Source organism: Epinephelus fuscoguttatus, linkage group LG2, assembly GCF_011397635.1.
Source record: "Epinephelus fuscoguttatus linkage group LG2, E.fuscoguttatus.final_Chr_v1".
Lineage (NCBI taxonomy): Eukaryota > Metazoa > Chordata > Actinopteri > Perciformes > Serranidae > Epinephelus > Epinephelus fuscoguttatus.
In genome coordinates, this window is record NC_064753.1 from 12,020,808 (window position 1) to 12,043,631 (window position 22,824).

General features: G+C 39.7%; 1 protein-coding gene across 3 annotated transcripts in view; it reads left to right on the forward strand.

Annotated features, from left to right (window-relative positions):
* Window positions 1-22,824, forward strand: part of mctp2b (multiple C2 domains, transmembrane 2b) — a 43,549-nt gene that overhangs the window by 17,087 nt on the left and 3,638 nt on the right. For 2 of the 3 annotated variants that reach the window (XM_049600302.1, XM_049600317.1), the window contains 15 exons: window positions 2,679-2,821; window positions 3,186-3,262; window positions 4,904-5,018; window positions 5,187-5,219; window positions 7,611-7,781; window positions 8,997-9,127; window positions 9,685-9,871; window positions 12,310-12,403; window positions 12,509-12,611; window positions 12,750-12,852; window positions 13,042-13,143; window positions 13,257-13,331; window positions 14,532-14,651; window positions 18,407-18,520; window positions 21,330-21,371. In XM_049600302.1, coding sequence (XP_049456259.1) covers window positions 2,679-2,821; window positions 3,186-3,262; window positions 4,904-5,018; window positions 5,187-5,219; window positions 7,611-7,781; window positions 8,997-9,127; window positions 9,685-9,871; window positions 12,310-12,403; window positions 12,509-12,611; window positions 12,750-12,852; window positions 13,042-13,143; window positions 13,257-13,331; window positions 14,532-14,651; window positions 18,407-18,520; window positions 21,330-21,371 — 1,610 coding nt within the window. The remainder of the gene's footprint in view (window positions 1-2,678; window positions 2,822-3,185; window positions 3,263-4,903; window positions 5,019-5,186; window positions 5,220-7,610; window positions 7,782-8,996; window positions 9,128-9,684; window positions 9,872-12,309; window positions 12,404-12,508; window positions 12,612-12,749; window positions 12,853-13,041; window positions 13,144-13,256; window positions 13,332-14,531; window positions 14,652-18,406; window positions 18,521-21,329; window positions 21,372-22,824) is intronic. The other variant, XM_049600310.1, reaches the window with a different exon arrangement.

The window sequence follows — 22,824 nt, forward strand, 5'->3', positions numbered from 1 at the left end:
ATTTTACATATGACAAACAATGTGTACAGCAGGTTGGTCTTTGTGTATTCATGTTCTTTAATGTTGTTTGCAGAAGGTGAGTTCTGCAGCTCAAAGCTATGGGGTAGTATGAATCAACACAGTGCAGGTAGATTCATAAGATGTTTGTAGTCTGATATAAAGCAAACAACACTAAATCAACAGGATCTTAAGCAACCACAGTAACATGAAACCTAACAGGTCAGAGCAAGGAAGCTGGGCCAATACAGGAGCAAATCATCCTTTAGCACATTAGGAAACACAATGAGAAGGTATATTTATTTTCATATATTACTTTACCCTTCTGTCCTCAATGTTTGGCGAGAACTTCATCACTTTAACTTCCCTGCTACTTGATCAGCCCTTTACTTTTAAATACAGTAAACACTGGAGCTGTCATATTGGTCTTATTCATATGTTCCTGTTACTTCTGACACACTGTTTAACAGTTTGTCACCTGTGTCATCGTTTATGACACCCACGTGCTTATCTTTCCAAGTGAGTAAGTGCTACTACTGTTTTCATTTACTCCTCCTGTTCTCACACTCATGTTGTAACCACTGCTTGAATGTGTCTTATTCTTTTTCAATTCAAAATCTTGAGTTCTGTTTCACTTCTGAAATACAGAGATTATTTAGTAGACGTATTAAATCTCATCTTTCCAGTTTGGTTTCCTAAACTTCCGAAACTTCAAAGACAGTTGGAACCTACCAGAAAACCTGTGTCCTTCTATGCCAGTGCGTGTTTTCACTTGCATTGGCCTCAGTTTGTGTGTGTGTGTGTGTGTGTGTGTATGTGTGTTTAGCCTTAGCTGGTTAATGATGACCAGGAGTGTCTGTTTGATTACACACAGGACAGCCGAGCCTCAGGTTGGCTGTGAAGCTCCTGCAACAGCCGGGGCAAGATTCCTCACAGCATATTAGAACCTGTCTGAGCCGCACCCAGCATTCATTACAGCAGGCCTTTCACTCTAGGCATGTGTCTGGATTATTTTTCTCTTCTCGTGTGTGGCTTTATATTTACATAACCAGGCTCTGGGTAAAAACAATGCAGAATATAAAGGGGAGGATCGAGCTGTAGGAGGATTTAGTTTCTCCCGCATTATTGTTAAGAGCATAAGGTCTTTTAAAAGCAGTGCGTGAACAGCTTTTATTTTTTCTGTTTGATCAGCTTATATACACTGCATGCGTAGCTGTTTGCTGAGAGATAACTCTGATTTGTTGTGTATTATCTTTGTTATGCAGTGCTTGTATTGTAACAGCAAAACCATACAGAACCAGGCATGATCATAGGACGTGGATGCAAAGGAGTATACGTTGGTGGTCCACTATCTTTGTTTGGTGACCTGCTGCCCTCAGCTGGTCTATTGACAGCATTGCTAGAGGGCATAGAGTGTACTTTCTAAAAATGATTGAACAGAGCAGCATCAAATGTGACATGTAAAAGTATAAAAACACCCTAAATGAAACCTAATAATTAAAAAAATGAATGTTGATGTGAATCCAGGCACTTTCATCTTCACCTGTTGTTGTATCTACACATGACACATAAGATACTAATAAACACACAAAGTTTTTAGCAGTTTTCACAAGAAGCTGGAAGCCGAAATCTGATTGGCTACCAATTCAGGAAGTTGTGGTCCTGTCAGTTGGGGAGGAAAGAAACCACATCCTCCGTACAAACACATGAGAGATGACATTACAAGTAGACCGGTCCACCCTTTAACTGGAAACCAATACACGTCCCTAGAAGTTAAGAAACAAGGTGTAACGGCTATTTAGAAACCCGGTGCAGACATTAGATGCAGAGTCATTTCAGTGTCATTCATTTCAGGCAGTCACAATGACGAGTCAATGCCGCTTTTGAAAGACAGCAAAAGAAGGAGTGGTGTACTCATGTCTGTCGAACTATGAATTTCAGAAGTCAAACCGATGTCCTTTCACAGCTCTGAGGAAATGTTTTATGGCTTATAAATTAAAACAAAACCTTTGGGGTGTCGGTGGCTTAGTGGGTAGAGCAGGCTCCCCATGTACAAGGCTGTTGCTGCAGCGGCCTGGGTTCAAGTCTGGCCTGTGGCCCTTTGCTGCATGTCATCCCCCCTCTCTCTCTCTCTCCCCCCCTTCAAACTTACCTGTCCTGTCCATTAAAGCCAAAATGCCCTAAAAAATATCTTTAAAAAGAAATCCATCAAAATCATAATATAGTATATTAATTAACTTGATTCATACAGCACTTTTTAAAACAAAGTTATTATGTTCTTGCCGTGGTTGAAACAGGAATAGAATCAGACAATTACAGCCATTCAAATTAAAATGGAAACAGAGTACTCAAAAGTCATATATAAATAAAACCAATAACGATAAAAAGATGTGCTTGCATTAAAAAAAAAGTGTTTTGAGACAATATAAAGTATGTCGCTGACTTTGCAAGCTTCATGTTGCTAAATTCTCTCAGATAATAAAATTATAAAATCCTTAAGCCCAATTTTCAGTTGTTGTCAGTGGTAAAAACTTTCTCCATCAACAGCTATGTGTCCTGGTGAGGTGTCATTTAGCAAGACAATAACCCCACTACCAGTCTGATCAGTGTGATGAATACCAGCAAATAGTATGAGTGAATAATCTGAACTGCATTGTTTTTTCTTTTATATCATTTTTCAGGTACCAGCGACCCTTATGTGAAATTTAAATTGGAGGGGAAAACATTCTACAAAAGCAAAGTGGTTTATAAAGACCTCAACCCCAAATGGAATGAGACCTTCTCCCTCCCTGTGAAGGATCTGAGCCAGAAGCTGTACATCAAGGTAACCTACCATCACTTTTTACAACATATGTGCATTAATCTGTGAAAAAAGTTCGTTATTTTACCATAGGAGAGTATTACCGTTGTGTTTACAGCAAGAGCCCTGCAGTAAAGGTGTTAAATATGTTAGTCATGTGGTCAGTCAGAGCTTCTTTATAATACACTGTTTTTGGTGTTTCACAGGTTGGTGAGATTTTTTGCAATGAACAGTGCTTTGGGGGATTACAGTGATTGCATGTCAGGTGGTGCTGCCCCAGAGCCATGCACATAGGGGAAGTCTACTTTGAAGCAATATATCACTGTTACAATAACTGTCCCATGATGCTGTCTGTAATAACACTGCCTTGGTGTTTGATGTGACACAGGTATATGACCGTGATCTGACAACTGATGACTTCATGGGCTCCGCCAGTGTCACACTGAGTGATCTGGAGCTGGACAAGTGAGTGATGGGTGTAGTATGTGTTGGAAGCAGATGGAGTGTGCACTGTTAAGGTGAAGCTTTTTAACTGTCACTGGATCCTTGAGAGTTAAAAAACTATTTTGATAATCTGTCAGCCTTATATATATTTTTTATATTTTTCATTTTTTTTTTTATATTTTTCATTTTATAATTTTTTAAATTATGACATTGGTGTGGACTGAATGGTACAGTATGCAGCTGGAACATAAACTTTCAGTGCTCTCTGGTGGACAAATGATAGAATGGAGACATTAGTGTTAAAAATGCACTCCTTTTTAATTTGTCAAATATAACCTCAAGCATATCTTTGGCATTTATGTACTGCAATTGGCTGACACACACACACTAACTATATTTCTGCAATAAGCTTTTATTGGCTAATATATCACCCTAGTGAGATCAAGAGCCAAACTCAGGTGTCCCTTGGAGTATAATCGTTTTTGTTTTTTTTAGAGCAAATTTTAAGTTAATAGTTGAGGTTCCCTTTAAAAGGAACTGGTTGTCTGCTTGAAACCCTTTATCACACATTGCGTTACGTCTATGTTTGGTGGCCATTTCAATTAGAGATTCAGATTGGTTTATTTCAGCTTAAAGATGTAAAATTATCCAGTATTTCACAAGCAAAAAGCAAAGATTAAATAAAGTCTGATAAACTTGTTTGCAGCAAAGATGTGCTTTTGTCATTTCTGATCTTGTTTATCATCTTGAAACTCTTCTGATCTATCTTGTGACACCTGGTGGAAGTCTTGACACTTGGTTGAGAACCATTGTAGTAAACTATTAATCATGCTTAGTAGTGGGGATTCTTTTCTCTACTTTTAGTATGCACAGTGTATGCTCAAGAGTATTACATAAACTGTTAGGGGCTGTTATATGAATGGTTTCCCTTGTGTATTTTCATTAAACCTGAGTGACATATTTTTCAAATAGCAGACTGTATTACAGTACATCATGTCCCCCTTTTCCCTCTTTCCAAAAGTCCAGCTCAATTCTTAACCAGACCATTAATGCACAATCCACCTCTTTAAGTCCATACATTGAATTACCATGTTATTATACAGTAAACAGCACAGGTGCACAATCTAATACAACAGAATGCAATAAAAGCATGGCTAAATGGTTTGTGGAGCTTATTTCGTTCATTTTTGTGTTTTAACTCAACTCTTTGGTAGTTTTGGTGACCTCTCTATTGCAAGCAAATACAAAATTAACACGTGCTGCAGCCTTTAAAATGACCTTTGAGTAGATCCGTGTCAACAAAACTGAACCTGTTGAACTACATAATGGTAGCTTGTGTTGCAGTGCTGTTGTATATGATTTTGTTTGAACTATGCTTGACAAACTGGTTACTCAGTGAATATTTTAGAAAACTAATGTCCGTGCTTCCACTGCTTACATTAACCACATAACCCACATCTGTACCAGTGCAGCAACTACTCCCTGTCCAACAGTAGAACACTACTGGTTACTTTCTTCTCTCTGGTTGATGTTGTGCTGCATAGTGAAACCACATAGTGTTGCATTTTGGGTCTGAATAACCACCACGGGACATGACTGCCCATCTCTGATCTAGATCTGTTGAGCTTCAACTGAAGCTGAAATCTGCTTACTTTTTTTCAGGGTCAATGAGATGTCTTTGCCCCTGGACGATCCAAATAGCCTGGAGGAGGACATGGGGTTGGTTCTGGTGGACCTGAGTCTGTCTCTCAGAGATGGAGACAACAAGAGAGGCAACGTATGGCAGGCCCCCAGCTATACGCACTGCATGTTATCTTGCAGAAGGGATACTTGTTGTGCATTGTATTTATTGCACATGTATGGTTTCACTGAATGTTTCTGTCTATGTCCTACTAACCACAGTGTTGTTTTGTTTTGCTGCTAACATGCATGCTCCTGTCGGCAGCGGTGGCCCCAAAAAAGAAAACGAAGTATTAGGGTAAGGCATGGCAGAGGGAATGCATTGGACAGTCATTAAATTACATTTACTTTGTTTTATTTATACTCTGCAGATATCTGCTGAATGTTAAAGGGAGACCTCATCACATCAAGGATGAACTAGTAAAATGTAGAAAGAGAAACATAGAGCTTCCACTCAGGGCCTAAAATTGTGAGTCAGTGTTAACATGCCGTCATGCTGAGGGTGTGGTCTCCCGCAGTACAGTTCAAAATGGTCAGATTGGTACCACAAGTTGCAGTGATGTTGACCACTGGTGTCCCCTGGCTAACCAACAGTTTATTAAAATAGATATTTTGGCAGTTACCTGTATTTAAGTTGATCAGAATAGTTATAGTCTCTTTGCACAAGAGGGCAGCAAATCACCATGTTTTGTGATGACATTGTGTGTCTTTTGTAGCAAATGAAATCTGATAATTGCCTTTAGTAATTCTAAGATTACAATTTAGATTCATTAACAGTCACTTAGTGTTTAGGTATACCTACAGTACTGAGTAGAACCACTTCTTGACTCCAAAACAACATGAAGTACCTTACTATTAAGTACATTTCTTCATTACTTCAGAGTTGCCCTTTTACACAACACTGTTGCACTGTTGCAACACTGTAGCTCACAGAAGTCTAATGATATTCTTTGTTTTTTTTTCTTATTGTCAACAAATCCCATGAAAAGGCCAATACCTGCCTGTCTATGAGTACTTCGAAATGGGCATTACACACAGTCCTGCTCCTGCTCATGCTTTTATAGGAAGTTATGTTTAGTTTTAGGCAGACTAAGTTTCTATTGCTGATTCAGCTGACAAAGAACCAGATGAACCTGAACTAACAGATAAGATCAGATTATTAATATAATCAGATAAAACACAAACTGCAAAGAATTTTGTTCAGCTTACTGTGATGAAGCTTTTAAACATCACATTTTCATTATTAAACTGACATGTAACTGTATAGTATCTTAATTACTCAATATAAAAGCTGACTAAAAATGGTAACCATGTACTCAGTTTTGGAAACCAAAAGCTGATGCCTGATTACCAGCCTGGCAACCACTTTTAAAAGTTAGTGTTGAGCCATGTCAAAGCTAAAAGCAGTGTCTATTAAAAGTTTGTTAACATTAGCTGCCACAATCTACTGATCATACCAGACCAAATCAGGTTGGAGCAGATAAACCCCTGAGTTTATTGAATACATCAAGGCTGTGTTTTTATTTATTTATTTTTCCTTACAATCTAAATTTTTCATTTAGAAGAAGATTATTTTTTTCAAAGTTAGTGTCACTTTAAAGAAATGAAACAATATAGGTGTGAACTTTTCTAAGAATGTACGTTGTCAGTCAACCAGTGGGCGCAGGGCAGAGTACCACAGGGAGGGTAGGGGAATAGGACATTTTTGAGACAGATTAACACATTATTGGTTTTGTTGTAGTCATGGGATTTTTTTGACAATTAAACAAAGAAAGGAAGAAAGAATATTTGCAGCTTTATCCATGAAATGAGTCTGGTGGTTGTGTTCTCCTCACCGATGTGGTGTTTTCACCCACAGAGCAGCTGCTGAATGCATGGGTTTTTTATTGCTCATCATGCTTATTGTCTGTACACTCGTTTCTCTGTAGTGCATGAATCTGTGAATCTGAGGATGGCAGCTCTTTCTGTGATGCTGGAACCACCACATCCTACATCTGTGTACAGTCCAGTATGGTTTATAGATCGAGTTGCAGCCACTTGACTCTGTCTTAGTTGTACCTAATAAAGTGGCCACTGAGTGCATGTTCGCCTGCTACTTCAAATGGTAATTGTATTCTGCCAAGCACATTCAGTGCTAATTGATATATAATTTTCCGCCCATGCGTGTGGCAGAACAGATTTAGACAGGACGTCACTGTCGGCTTGATCTTCATGAATTGAATCTGGGTTAAATGTATCTCCCTATAGTGTCTTCATGTAAGCCCAACTAATTGTCTTAGAATATGGCCTCCTATTACATATAGAAGAGAGAGACGCTGCTCTGCATTGTAGCCACTGCAGGCTTTACCTAATCTCTCTGTAAAATGAAGGGTACAATATCCATTCTCTTTTCACTGGAGAAGCGAGATAACTCAGCTGTCTTCCAACGGTGCTTGTTGTAAAAGCACTGATTTGGAGTGTGATGCTATCTCATTTAAGCTTTGTGTTTTATAGGTTACAATTCGTAATTAGAATCTGGTTGGTGTGTTGTTTCCATTCTTTGCATGTATGCATGCATTGTTGTTAAAGAGACCATGGGTTGGTAGATATGTAAAATGAATTTGCTTTGGTTTAAGTATTAGATATCCTGCACTTTTTCTATTTGTATTCTGAATCTCTTTCCCCTTTGTTTCAAATCCCTCTCTTGCAGTCGGGAGGCTATACTCAGAGCCTTCGTCTGTCAGAGACATTGAGGAAGAATCAGCTGTGGACTTCTGTTGTGTCTGTGACTCTGGTTGGGGGTGAGGAGCTGCCGCTGGACTCTCAGGGAGGTCAGCTCTTTGTTCGCTTCAAACTTGGAGAGCAGAGATACAAAAGCAAGGTACTGGAAGGAGGACTTTTCATCTCCTCTTGGATTGTCCTTGTTGTTCTTACACAGTCTCTATTCCTCCCCTGCTCCTTTTTACCACTCTTTTCTTCTCCTCACAGAACAGACTTGCTCTGCTCATTGTCTCTTCTTCCCCTCCAATCCTGAGCATTTTTCTTTATGATTTAACCTCTCCTTCCCTAAACTCATCTTTTCTTTTCTTGTCATTTCCCCTTTCCTTTTGCGAATGTGTGATTATGCTAGTCTGAAAATGTATTTGGTTACTAAATGCAAAGTGAGTGTGATGTTTTGACTGAAGTATTAGACATGTTTATTATAAACAAGATGTTTTTTATTTGTGTAACTGTAGGTGTGACGGTATGCATTTCAAGTGGTCAGTCATCACATATATGTTGTGTATTTAATCACAATGTATTTAATTTTGCATTCACATTTGCCATACTTATAGTGTTTAAAATGACTTATTATTAATACTAAATGGTAGAATAATCTGCCCAAAAGTGCTTAACAGCCCTCTGCCCAGTGATGTGGTCACAGAGCATGTCTCAGAGACAGAGCAATAGAATAAGACGAGATGGATTTTTGGTGTGTGACATGAAAAGCTCTAATCACTGCTCATCCTGGCAGCTGGATGATGTCTGGCACTGATGCTCACTTTCTTGCGCTGCTGGAGCTGCGGCTACTGTCACTGATGATTATCTTGCTGTTCTGCAACATCATCCATTACACATCAAAGCTACATGCTAATGAGCAGCATCACGCCTTTTTCTTTTCTTATATACAGTACAGGTTCAAATTGACAGTAATTACTTTTTATGCCTTCATGTGTGATGGGAATTTGATTGATGATTTTTGCAGCTGCTTAAGAACCAAACACACTAATCTGGTAGAAAAACAAACTCACAAATGTGGTTAAAAAATCTGGACTTACTGCAACTGGTTATTTTTCTGAATAAGAGGTTCTAGACGAACCTTTACAGCTGGAGAACTGCAGACAAAGTTATGCTTTTCTGACATTTGACCAACGTAGAATTGACTTTTACTGCATGTAAACATGATTTATAGGGGAAATTAGGGTATCAGCATTTTCTGACTTTCTCATCTGAACTTTAATGGCTCCTCTCAGCATTTAATGTATATACATGTGAATTTGGAAAAAACAACAACAAAAAAAACATGTATATTTCATGGTCTGTCCTCATTTCTTAGAATCACTGCAAAGTGCCCAACCCTCAGTGGAGAGAGAGGTTCACCTTTAACCAGTTCATAGACAGGCCAGACATCCTGGAGGTGGAGCTCTGGTCCAAGGAAGGACGAAGGAGCGAGGACTGTTTGGGAGTGTAAGTCTGCTTTCAGAACCTGTGTGTCTGTGTGCTTATGTGCTCAACCTACAAAGCCAGTACGGGAACAGTCTCAAACTAATGATGTGATTTGCCTGCTGCAAAGCACCTAAACCTTGAGAATAGAAAAAAACAACTGACTGAGTTGTATTTTTAATTAATTTAATTTAAGAGAATTGACATTTCCAGAGCAGCTGCCTTGATTTTCCACTTGACAATGTGGAAGCAGAGACCAATGTCAGCCCAGTGAGTAGTATGTTTGTCCAGTCAGGTTAAGAAATGGTTCATTAGACATAATGTTGTTCCCAAGCAAATGCCTACTGAGCCTTAACATACAGCAATGAAAAATGTGAAATGAAGTAGGCTAGTGCTGTAAGGACATGATGTACATGTATGTTTACCCTGTGAATGTGGCGTCTGCACATGTGTAAACTTGCTTTTATGACCATACATGTCTGAACATGATGTATGTATATTTTTCATGTTTGCATGACTACAACTATACCTGCATGTGCTGCAGTACATGAAGGCCTGTGTATGTGTGTTTGTGTGCACAGGTGTGAAGTTGACCTGTCCAAGATACCTTTCAATGAGAGGCAGCTGTTCACACACACCCTGGACCAGGGGAGAGGACGCTTGGTCTTCCTACTCACTCTAAACACATGCAGCGGCGTCTCCATCTCTGACCTGTGTGCTGCACCGCTCGATGAACCCCATGAACAACAGCACCAGCTGGACAACTATGTCAGTACCTGTACTGCTGTTATATTCTGTCTGTGCTGAATGGTTGCATCAGTTCACCACCTCCAGTCCAGTCCAAGTGTCTGTTTATCTGACACTTTTATTGGATTGTTATAAGTAAAATCTTTCACTGGATTTTGAAATATAAAAGCAGCGTGAGAAGGAAAGATCAACTGAGCTCTAGAGAATCTGGGTCAGTCTAAAGCTAAGCTACTAAGAATGAAGAGAATATAAGGTAGTGTCTGGGATTATAAACATTCATTTCAAACTTAGTTATAGTCTGAAGCTTATAAAACATGCCTATATATTAGAGGGTTAAAAGTTAGTCAGTCGGTCGGTTAGTCGGTTGGTCAGTTAGTCAGTTAGTTAGTTAGTTATTTAGGTCCAAACTGTTCTTGCAGTACTTTCTGTGTTGAAAGGCCAAGAGGTGGCAGTATCTGCCAGATAATGTGCTGGAAGTCAGTAACAAAGACATCTGCTTTTGACTAAGCTTTTGACATCTAGTTTTTGACATTAGCTAGGCAGCCATGTAGTGAGAAGGTCTGCAAGTGTAACCTTAAAGGGACAGTTCACCCCAAAAAACAAAAATACATATTTTTCCTCTTACCTGTAGTGCTATTTATCAATCTAGATCAATCTTTTGGCGTGAGTTGCAGAGTGTTGGGGATATCAGCCAGCAGAGATGTCCGCCTTCTCTCCAATATGATGAAACTAGATGGCACAAAATTGAAAAACAGCAATGTCTCTTTCCAGAAATCATGATCCAGTTACTCAAAATAATCCTCAGACCTTGTTGTGAGCAATTTCATGGAGAAACTGTTTTCTTTGTACCAAACTACACCTGCCAACTGTTTCACCACACAGAAGAAAGTGTGCATCTGCTCCTAGCTCACCTAGCATCACTGAGCTAGCTAATGCTACAGCTCAACTGATGAGGACAAGTATGTACACTTCCTTCTCAGTGTTCATACAGTTGTTAGGTGTAGCTTGGTGGAAAGAAAACGGTTCCGCCATGACACTGCTCACAAGGTGTGTGGATTATCTTGAGTAACTGGGTCATGTTTATTAGAAAGAGACATTGCTTTTGAGATTTTCAAATTTTGTTTTTTGATGCTTTAAGCACCACAAACGAGTACCATCCATTACCATTATACTGGAGAGAAGGCAGCTATCTCTATGGCTGATATCTCACACTTGGCAACTACCAAAACAATCTAGACTGATAAACAGCTCTACAGGTAATAGGAAAATTATATTTTTGAATTTGGGGTGAATGATTCCTTTAAGATATAGCTACATTGCCATGAGAAAGTAGACACATTGTAAAGCAAAAAGATCCAACGTGAACCCTTCTGGGTTACTCAGTGATGTACACAGAACAGATATTTAGCACTCAGCTGAAGATATCAGCCCATTACATTTTGCCTTAAATATTCATCAAAAGCTGCACTTAAAGTGCAATGCCTGTTTTTTAAGTGTACATTTATTTACTAAAATCCATGCATACTTTACCATCAACCATTTTCCAAGCATGACATAGGTATGTAGATATCAAATCCAGTTAAATCAGACCCGTCTTGCAGCGTCTGGTTGCAGGTCATGCCAAAAAGTATGACTTTAAATTGGCAGTGACTTCACGGTAATACAGTTGAAGGCAAGGGCTGTTTTGAGAGTATATCTTGGTGCATTGAAGTTCTCATGGAAAATAATGACGTGAGATTTCTGAGTCAGGCGCTAAAGAAAAACCTCTCTGCTCCAGAATGAAGAAAGACCTTAATCATTCCCTGCCTTCATCGAGTATGTGTTTTCTGACCGGACATAGTGTGCAGCAGTCATTTCCCAGCACAATGTTTTTTTTCCAACAACATACTGTAGCTTGCAAAAGCCCTGCTGCTTCCAAAAATGTATTTCATTGTTCTTACAACTTTTACAATACCTCGACAAAAACTCTTTTCTTTTGTCAATAGTGGTAAAGAGCGCCACCTTTTGGCACTGAGGTGGTAAACATCTGCCTGTACAGCTAAGCACAAGTCTGTTGTTAATGCTGTGGATTTATTATAAAATATGCAAATAATATGGATGACATGGCTAATTTACACATATTTATAGGCAGTATGAACATGTTATGTTTTTATGATGTGGAAAATTGGGCTTAAGAACACATAATTAGAGTTTTTATATACATAGATATTTTATTCTCGTTTTTTTTTTTTTTTTTTGTATCTCCAAAAAAATTTCTATATTAATGAGACCATTTGAACATTTTTGCTATGTTTTCTGATCACTGCATTTGAATTTAAAGAAAATCTGGCTCATGTATCTTGATACATTAAAAAAAAATAGAGTATTATGCAGGCTTGGTGGCAGTAGGTGCTCTTTCTCTGAGTGTTGTCATATTTAACCGTACCCACACCCTCATGCTACCCGTCTGTCCCCCACAGAGTTTGAGAAAATCCCTCAAAAACCTCCGTGATGTTGGTTTCCTTCAAATTAAAGTTATCAAGGCTGCAGATTTGCTGGCTGCTGATTTAAACGGTGCGTCACACATTTGGATTTAAGTTCATTCTTTGTTCTGTTGTTCCATCAAAAGGGACAAAGGGAGCCCAGTGTGAAAGTGTTTTCTGTTGTTGTCTTCTGCAGGCAAGAGTGATCCCTTCTGTGTGTTGGAAGTGGGGAACGACAGACTGCAGACCCACACAGTCTACAAGAGCCTCAACCCAGAGTGGAACAAAGTCTTCACATTGTCAGTTTGAGTCTTTTTTTCCAAGCACATTTTCTCATTAATACTGTGTGATGTATTGATGCTGTATGTTGGGACATAATGCTGTAGTGTCTCTGCTGATTTGTGAGGAGTATCTGACCTCCTTGTTTGTCCCTGCAGCCCTGTCAAAGACATTCATGATGTTCTGGTGGTGACAATCTTTGATGAGGATGGAGACAAGGCGCCAGACTTCCTGGGAAAAGTTGCCATTCCGCTGCTCTCGGTACACACTACTTCACTAACAGTCCGTCATGCAGACAATACACTCATCTATTTACACTCTGCGTCTAAATTAAAGTGAAGAGGGCAATAACACTCGAGCGCGTTGAAGACTTGCTAAGATGTAATCGAGCATGACTGATGGTCAGGTTCATGGATGAGTTCAACACCTGATGCCCTTTCTGTCCCGCAGATCCGCAGGGGACAGCAGATCACCTACCCACTGAAGAAAGAGGACTTAGGTGGGATGTCGAAGGGGAACATCACTCTGGAGCTGGAGGTTATTTTTAACCCTGTGAGTAAAAGTTCAGCCTGCAATGAGGACATGAGTGCATGATGGCCATGAAAGACAGGCCTGATTCTGTCTGCTTCTCACCGCTTCATGACTTTTTCTTTTCTGTAAATCAGGTAAGAGCGAGTATAAGAACCTTCCAGCCAAGGGAGAGGAGATTCATGGAGGATAATCCCAAATTTTCCAAAAAGGTTTGACCCAGCTCTGATGAATTTACTGTACAATATGGAGTCTGAAAGTCATTTTGCATTAAGCCAAAAAAAAAAAAGTTGCACACAGTACATATAGATTTTAAGTGATTCATTTTTTCATCCAAGGCAGCATGTGCTAACACACAAAATCTAGAGTACTGCTTTATTAGTGCTGAATCCATTTGTAGATAAATAAATTTTCTGCAGATTTGCTGCTTTATTTTCTTTTACAAAAGCAAACTGAATATGTTTGGGTTTTAGACTGTTTGTTGGACAAAACAAGAAATTTTAAGACGTTAGATTTGAGAAAATTGTGAAAATTTGTAGCTTTTCTAAATTGTTTTGACGTTTTATCAACCAAACTATGAATTATTTATTTAAAAAAAAAATGCCCATATTTTTTTTAAAATAAAAAATATGGGCATATTTATTGATAATGAAAATGATTGGTTGCAGCCCTAAACACCATAGCATTAAACATTACAAGCAACCAGCAGTAAAGAAGGCAAGGGTCAGACGTCACTGCACTTTGGACAGTATTTATGTGACGCTTGGGGTAATTGATTTTTTTTTTTTTTAAAGACAGAAGACCAGTTGTACAAATGTTATATGTTTATTATCAATTAGCTCTTTATAAACCAAACATGTTGAACATTATAGTGTCTTTTTTTCTCTCAAAACCAGCGCCTGCGAAAGCAGAGACTTTCCTTTGCCTGAATTAGTTGAATTGAGCTTTAATTGACCCCAACTGTGACTGAGTTCTTGTCCACTGTTCTGCTACATTAGTTTGATATACAGTGTGCAAGACAGGGTGCCTGACTGTCTGTACTTCCCACAAAGACTCATTGTTGTCAGACAATACATTGCTCACTAACGCCGAAATTGGCTTACACACTGAGGACTGGGGCTGTAATTTGCAGGTTTTCCTTCAGATTTAACGTTGAAAATCTTGTTTGACAAAATCAGGTCAGAATACTGAATTCTTTTGCCCCTTGACCACAATGGCTCAAGCATGAACCTACCAGCTACTCTGACTATTACACCAGCCAACTGGATGTTTCCTGTTTAGTATGAATACATTACTCATAAAATTAAACCTGTACACAATAAAAACATCATTAGGAGCTTTTTTATCTATATTTTAAGCATAACTACTGTAATATTTATATGTTTTGCATGTTTATAATCTGTATCTTTCAGGTTCTGGCCAGGAACGTGATGCGTGTTCAGACACTGTACAGGGCTATCATGTCGACTCTGCAGTACATCAAAAGCTGCTTCCAGTGGGAGAGCGTTCAGAGGAGCCTGCTAGCCTTCCTGGTGAAGTGCTTTAACTGCTTATCAACACACTATCTGCATTTCCCTCTGTTTTCCCTCCAAGCTGCGGAAGACAACCGCAGTCTGGCTATCCCCTACTTGAACTCTCCCAGCGAGATTCTTAATCAATGCGGTGTTGGGCTCAGCAGAAATGCAGGCTTGGCCCTGTCTCTGTATTGGAGTGGACTCTCTCTGTGTTGTGTGTCTCGTGGATGCAGAGTTAAGCCTCAGCTGGAGAGAGTAGAGTCCCAGTGGAGTCAAGATAGAGTCTATTTTTGTTCTACTTCCCTGACAACTCATTAACCCTCTGTCCAATCTGTGCTCGGTTTGATTTAGACCCCATTATGCAGACAGAAGTCCAATTAAAAGGCTCTTCAGAGATAAGGCTTATTCTCCATCCTCCCATTGTTGAGTACAAGTGTTAAGCAAGTGTGAAGACAGAAACACGGGAGAAGCCTCTCAGCACTTGTCTTTAAACTGCAAAGTGGAGTGGGTGCTGATCTTTCTGACATTATTCTCTCCCAGATCTCGCTCGATTGAAATGGCATACAGCAAGTTGTGCATTAACTATGCAGGCAATCAAGGTCATGGAAAGTTCTTTTTGTTTTTGCAGCGCACGCCCTGTAGATGGCACTAAAGTTTTGCTCAGCATCTAAAGACTTTCCTGAAAGACTTGTTAAGAGATACTGTACGCCGGCCAATAGTACAGTTTGTTCAATTTGCTGTGAAAAATGGGAGCTGCAACAGAGAGCTGTTATCTGAACAGAAGCCACTATTAAGCTCTGAGTCGTGCTTCTAGTTTTGTAATTTCAGACCACTTGGACATGTAGAAACTGTGTCGTCCAGCATGGGGTCAGGGGTCAGTGTGTTTATATCAGAAAGTGGTTGCAATAGAAATATTTACAGCACAGTCAATGCACAGCTACTCACATTGGATCATAAATGCCTAAGAATACACCCCCTTCCTCTTTTATATATGAATTTAATTATTGGGGATAATATTGCTGTTTTGCCTGACGCACACACTCAAGCACTAATCATACAAGCATGAACAAGCGCACAATGTACACACTCATCCTCCCACTGTATCTCAGTGTTTGAAAGACAGTACCATCTGTACTCATGTTTTCACACTAACGCTCCCTGCCATTTCAAGCCTCAGTGAGAAGGAATAAATGCCTGTTTAATACAGCCACATGAGAGAAATGAATCAAAGCTTCACTCTGCATGACAGAGTGACAAACCACCTGCAACATCTGCCGGTTGTCAGACACCTTCCTGCAGAGTGCTGTAGTCAGTGCAGCGTAGTTTAAATGTATGGGTTATCCCAGTGAGAAGCCTAAATCCTGGCAGTGTTAGTGCCTTGCTCTACTCATTGAACCCTAGCAGGTCACATACACCAGCCACTCTACTTTATTTGTAAGAGGTGGTGAGAGGTGCTGTTGAGATTTTATTTTTTATGATTTGCTCTTTTCTTTTGAAATATAACATCAGTATTGTAAATCATAAAATTTTTAGTTTCCCATTCCACCTGTCTCAAATGTAGAAACAAGGGGGCTCACCCATGGGCAAAATCTTCAGACATTTAGGGGATTCAACAACAACAACAAATATATATATATATATATTCACTGTTCACAGTCTGTTAAGGTTCAAGTAATTGCCTATGTTGCTCCTTTTGGTATCCCAATGCACACACACTTGACACTGTCTTTATATTAAGGTGTTTTGTACAAACAACAAACACTAAGTATTTCTCTGTATTTTTAATATTACCTCTTTAACCAGCAGCTACGTGTGGATGTTCGGTAAAACACACACACACACACACACACACACAGTAGAACGAGTCATGCATCGCAGACAGTGTGTGCTCCTGTGCACTGAATTGCCGCCCATGAGCTTGTGTGCATTTTGACCAACAACACAATGATAAGATGGTTGGTTCACAATGATACAAATTAACTACACACCCAGTTTTCAAAAGCCAATTGACAGTATGAAACTCAAATCATTTTCCAGCTTCATACACTGAAAAACACTGACCAGATGTGTTCATCAGCAACAGTAACACACCGGTTTATATTCAGCATGTGCATCAGAGATGCAGCGATATAAACAGACAAAGTTTTGTGACTGTGCATGGCCAAAACGTTGGCTGACACCAACATGATGCAGGAGGAGTTCAGTGACCATCCAGTGTGTTTAGAGTCAGTTAAACCCTGAAGATTGAGGGAAGAAAATGACCTTTTGGGGGCATTTGATGACTGGTGATTACAAGTATTGAGGAGAAAACATTTCCATAATTCATATATGAGGGGGGGCATAACCCCAATTAAAAGCACTATTGCTCAGTTCAACACGCTCAGCCTTACTTGTCCCAGTATGACCAGTAGCTTGTGCAGGCTAATGTTTATAAACTTTGTGTAGATATTATGGTTCACTGACTTTATGACTTTTGACTTATCCACTTTTAGTATTATCCCATAATTATCCGTAATAATCAGTAGCTGCTGCTGAGCAAAAGTTATCCAGTCCAGCTTTAATACAACGAATGTTGTCAATGATGTCAGTGATTTCTGTGCTCTTGGGTTACTGCTGTGCCATGCAAACCCTTCCCTGAGCATGAGTGTGGAAATCCTGCTGCATTCTGAAAATGTGTTACCCTCCAGTTCAGTAGCTCTCCCAACATTAGGTAGCTTTTCTTTCTTTATTCTTTTTTTCTTTTTTGTCTCTGATCTGGATCGTATTTCCAGAGCGCTTTTTGCTGTCGAAGACTATGTAATGCCTCTCAAGCTGAAATGGGCTGCAATTATCACAATCTTTATGGGCTGGGTATACATTTCCACCAAAGCGTGACTTGGCTCTCCCCCTGTCCCAGCTCTCGCAGTCATTACAAAGTCCTCTCTAATAAAACATAACCCTTTCAGTGAGGAACTGGTTTCATCTCCTCTCCCAGGCCCTGTTTTGGCTTGTGATAACACAGACAAGAGTATGCTTGGCTTTTTGCACATTAAAGCTGACGGAGGTGGTGGTGGTGCAGGGGGGTGGGTGAGGGGAGGGATCTGCCATCTTTTATGTCAGTTGGTGCCTCAGAGGAGAGTGATGTCTTTACCAGATGTTCGCTTCTATTTTTATTAGCATATAAAAACCTGTAAACCCTTCCCCACGCCTTGTGGCTCGCTGCCATTTTGGCCGGCGCTGCCTCTCCAACAGGATTATTTTATCGTTCCATTTAGCCGTGCAATTGAGACATCACAAGCCATATTTCTTTATCCTCTTATCCCTTTTACCTGAGCCACGCACAGGTGGAATGTCCATCACAAGTGCCATTATGGATGCTAATGACATATTCACACACGGACTCCCTGTGGCTGCAGTGAATCGCGTGGTCGGCTTTAATGTACACAAGATAAGAGACGCAGATCAATTAGACTTATGTGGTTAATGTCAATGCATATACAGGGGGTGGAGGGAGAGTCAGGTCCAGCTGAGCAGAGTGGCCGCCCTGCACAGCGTATGCAGAATAACCGCACATAGGCAGCAAGCCTTTGATAGTGGCAGGGTAGCCTTCATCAGCTTGACCACAGCTAATTAAATCAATAGCCGAATGGATCAACCTTTAGCTAGCAGGGATTCAGGAACTATTGAAAATGTCTTTGGATGTGACTTAATGAAGAGCAGTTTGTTTCATACTCTCACCCCCCCCTTGCGTCTGACCCCACAGATATCTGACCTCTGTGCCCTTCTGCCTGCAGGTGTTTGTGGTGACAGTGTGGTACTGGGAGTTTTACATGCTGCCATTCTTCCTGGTCCTGCTCATCTCATGGAACTACCTCCAGATCCGGTCCGGTCGGGTCAGTCAGGACCTGGTGAGTCCAGAGTAGCTCCGTCATCCTCGTTCATCTTCTTCTCCTTCAGCCAAATGACCTCCTGGCTCCCGTTCACACTGTTTTTTTTTTTTTGTTTTTTTTTGTGCAAAAACAGCTCCCTCAACCACATTTTGTGCTCTTAATTAAAAGATGGTTTGTTTCCATAGCAACCAGCTGCACCTAGCTACATAATAATAAAATAACACATAATACATAAGCATAGAAAACTGACTGAATAGACTAATGCAACATATTATTATAGCCTAAGCTAATTTGCAGTGTTTGTCCCTTTCTAACACTGCTCTCTGTGTTCTTTTTTTCCAGTCGGCTTCTTGTTATTTTTCCGAAACCTTCCTCTTCTTCTGTAATTGGTCTGTTGGCCTCCTCTCGTTGTGACTGGTCAAATTAGACAAAGTTTTTAGCACTCTGCTCTGAAAAGGTCACAATTCACAGTGTTATTTTTCCACTGCGACCACACTTAGTTTCTCAGATAAAAGACTGTGTATCTTGTCTGTGCTTAGTGAGGAGTATCAGCTGTATTTACTGTATATGCTTCAACACAGACTACAGGTTACAGCAAATTACATACACAGAGCACTGTCCAGACTCCAGACAATAATGTGCTTTATTATATATTAAAACCAGTGAAATATGTGCTGATATACAACCATGCAGCTAAAGATTATTTTTTATTATTGAGTAATCTGCTTATTATTTTTACACTTATTAATAATTGTTCAGTCTCTGGTGGTCATAAATTGTGGAAAATAGCTGGTCACTAGTTTCCAGAACCCAAGCTGACATTCTCTTAATTGATTTTTTTTCCCTGTTTTTAATCTAACAGTTTAAAACACAAAGATATTACAAAAGAGGAGTAAGCCACTCGGGCTTTCCTCAGGCACACTACGCACCGAGACAAGGAATAATATTAAAAAGCCTTTATTTTAATCGGGCATGTCAGAGATTAAAATATATACGACCAAATGCCAAAAACGCAGACCAGTTTCGACCAACAGGTCTTCTTCAGGGCATTCAAAGGCTTTTTAATATTATTCCTTGTCTCGGTGCATAGTGTGCCTGAAGAAAGCCCAAGTGGCTTACTCCTCTTTTGAACAGTTAATATTTTACTTCAAGAGCACCTCGTGTTTACCTGGAGTTTACCTGAGAGCACCCGGTAATTTTTCTTCTTTTTATGGCTACAAAGATATTACATTTCCAATTATTTAAAATAATGATAAATAACTGAAGCAATTAATCTATTTAAATAGTTGCCTGTTAATTTTGCCAATCCACTAATCAGTTAACTGACTTGTCATGTCAACTCAACAACAGTGTTAATGAATTTACTGTACAGGCATTACTACAGAATATTGCACCAAACGATTTACAATAACAAACAGATCCATCATGTAACATTAAAATCATCTTACACCCGTGACAGATAATGGGAGAAGAAAGCTGATGCTCATGTTAAAGGAATTCGTTGCCCACTCAAAATGACCATTTGTATGTCTATTACTCTGCCCACGTTATGTCAAATTCATGTAGAAATCTTCTCACATGCCTCCATGGTGAACGAAGAATCCAAAAACAGAAAAATTCTTGGTGGATTGAAGTAAAAGGGCACTACGTTTAACAATAGCAAAACTATATCAAGACATCCGTTTACAAACTCACACACAACTTGTGCAGTATAATCCAAGTCTCATTTATCCAGTCGTGTGCTCAGTACTTCCAAAAAACAAGCATTTTTGCTAAAACTTTACTTGCCCAAGCGCTTTACTCGTATGTGGAAGTGTTTTTAAATCACAAGGTTTCAGCGAAAATGCACGTTTGCGAAATACTGAGCATACAACTTTATAAATGACACTTGAGTTATATTGCACAAGTTTGTAAACAGATATTTAATATAGTTTTGCTGTTGTTAAACGCAGTCCCCTTTCACTCCAACTCTTCAAGAATGCTCACCAATTTTGGATTCTTCGCTCACCGTGGAAGCATCCGAGAAAAAGCTTTCTTCACAAATTTAAGGGTATCACAGGGTGAGTAATTGACATACAGATTATATTTTTTTGGGTTAAGTATTCCTTTAATAACTAAATGGTCAACAGAGTTAAATTTGTGAGATATTATTTATCAAGAGTTTAACGCTGTGCTCACAGTGATGAAGCAGATTAGCCAACAACCTATCAAGTGTAATCAGATTTTGATTTAAATGTTGCTCCATCCAGATTGGTGCACAGAAAAAGTGTAACATCACCTTTTTTCACTACAGGTTTGACCCACTTTAAACCAGAGCAAACAAAAATGAGAGAAAGATCTTTCATATGAAACAACCTAAACTGTTTGAACTTTTGAAAAATGTGCGTTCATGTAGGATGAACATTACTCACAGCTGGAATCAGGTTGAAACAAAAAGTGTTCTCAAGGCCAAAACTCAAGCTGAAAATGCTTAATCGTCAATAGAGCTGAGGGGAACTGCTGAGTCTGGTTATTATCCAACTCTTTTCATAAACAAGTAATCATGTAATTGATAGCAAATATTGATTAATGCCACTTCAATATATTCTGGTGTAGAGTGTGAGTTGTCTCACCTTCAGTTGCCTTGGTTTCTTGTGAACGAAGCAAACATGGCCCGTCAGTCAGCTGTCTTGCACTGCTGAGTGTTTTTGGAGGCTGACCTCAGGGTCACTGCTGATCCCTGCATTTTGTCAGATGACGACTCCATGTGCACACTGGAGTTAATACGAGAGTCGAAATGAGACGAAGTTTATATTGTAGCATATAACACAGGTCTCTTTTTTTCCAGGACAGTATGGATTTGGCAGATGAGGAGGAGGATGAGGAGAAGGTATGTACCTGTGGTTTTTTGTTTGCAGTTCTTTGTTGACAAAGCTTCTGTATTTCTATATGCTGATGAATAGAAAAGATGTTAGCTTTATTTTTACATGTTGACAAAGGTATCTGTCTATGATCTATCATTTAATGTCGTTAAGCTCTTTATTCAGGACTAAATCTTCCGATGCATTTTGATTCCTGCCAACCACGAGTTGCATTTCTTTTTTTTAAACTTACCAAAAGACATATGGGCTTAATGAAGACCTCACCAACCCGTTTCCACATGTCACAACACATTCATATGCTAATAGAGGGGCGGGGGAAAAGGTTCTGCTGCATTTGGGAAAGTCCCTGAGCTTAACACACCATATAATACCATCAATATGGAACTAATGACAGCACTTAGACATGCTTTTTCAAAGCTCATTTTAGAAGTTGGCGTTGAAAGTGTTACAATGCTTTTAGGCAATGAAATATTCCTCCAGAATGACAGCAGTTTATTGTAGATGTTTTGAATGGTCTGCCGCGGCACCATGTAAAGTGGTTCTCATACTGGTTTTAGTGGGAATATGACCCTAAAATGGCTGAAGTGGTTTAGTGCAATGAGGGGGGTTTGATGGATATTTGACTGAGGTGAAAGTAAATTGTCTTACATGTGGGTTTTGAGACTGATAAGTCACTGTGCATGTGGAACATCCCAGGTTTCATCCCCTTTTCCCAGGCTCATCCCCAGTGTCTGGGTGGAACTGAGCCAGCAATCCCTCGCTGTGTTTCTGAGCAAAGCACTCGTATATCACAGAGATCACATAGTGACAAAGACCATGGCTTTGGCCAGTAAACAGTCCCCCGATAACCACCACCCCACCAACACCGGCTCCTCTCTTCAGTCCTCTAACCCTCCCTCAGCCTCCCTGTGTTTGATGTGGACATGTGGCCGTGTCTCTGTCTGAAGTCTGGCTCTCACTCCAGAGATCTTCAGAGAGTCTGGTCTTCTCTGTTTACTTTAAAGCCAGCCTTCCCTCCTGGGATCTGGATGAGCCTGAGAAAGAGCCTCGTCTCTTTCATAATGTGAAGTCCAGTCCCATTCTGAAGAGCTCGCACTTTAAAAAGCCACTTTCAAACCTGCCTGTTTAGTATCTGCCTTGATTTTTGCATTTTGCAGATGCAGAGTGGCAGTGAATGAGTCTGATTCAGTGTTCCGGTGTCTTTCTCAGTGACATTTTGATAGACATTATTATTAAGTCAGGTAGGGATGAAATCTGTGGCCTTGAGAATGCGATACGTTGGACCACATAAAGCTGTTAAAGCTTTGTTACTGTATAGTTGAGCTGATAGCGCACCCCCCATCTTTTGATTTTTTTTTAATCCATTTTTTTTTCTTTGTTAAGCAAACTAAAATTAAGATATTCATGATATTCAGATTTAGTCTACTTCAGAAGAGCTCTGTTTTAATTAATCATGTAATA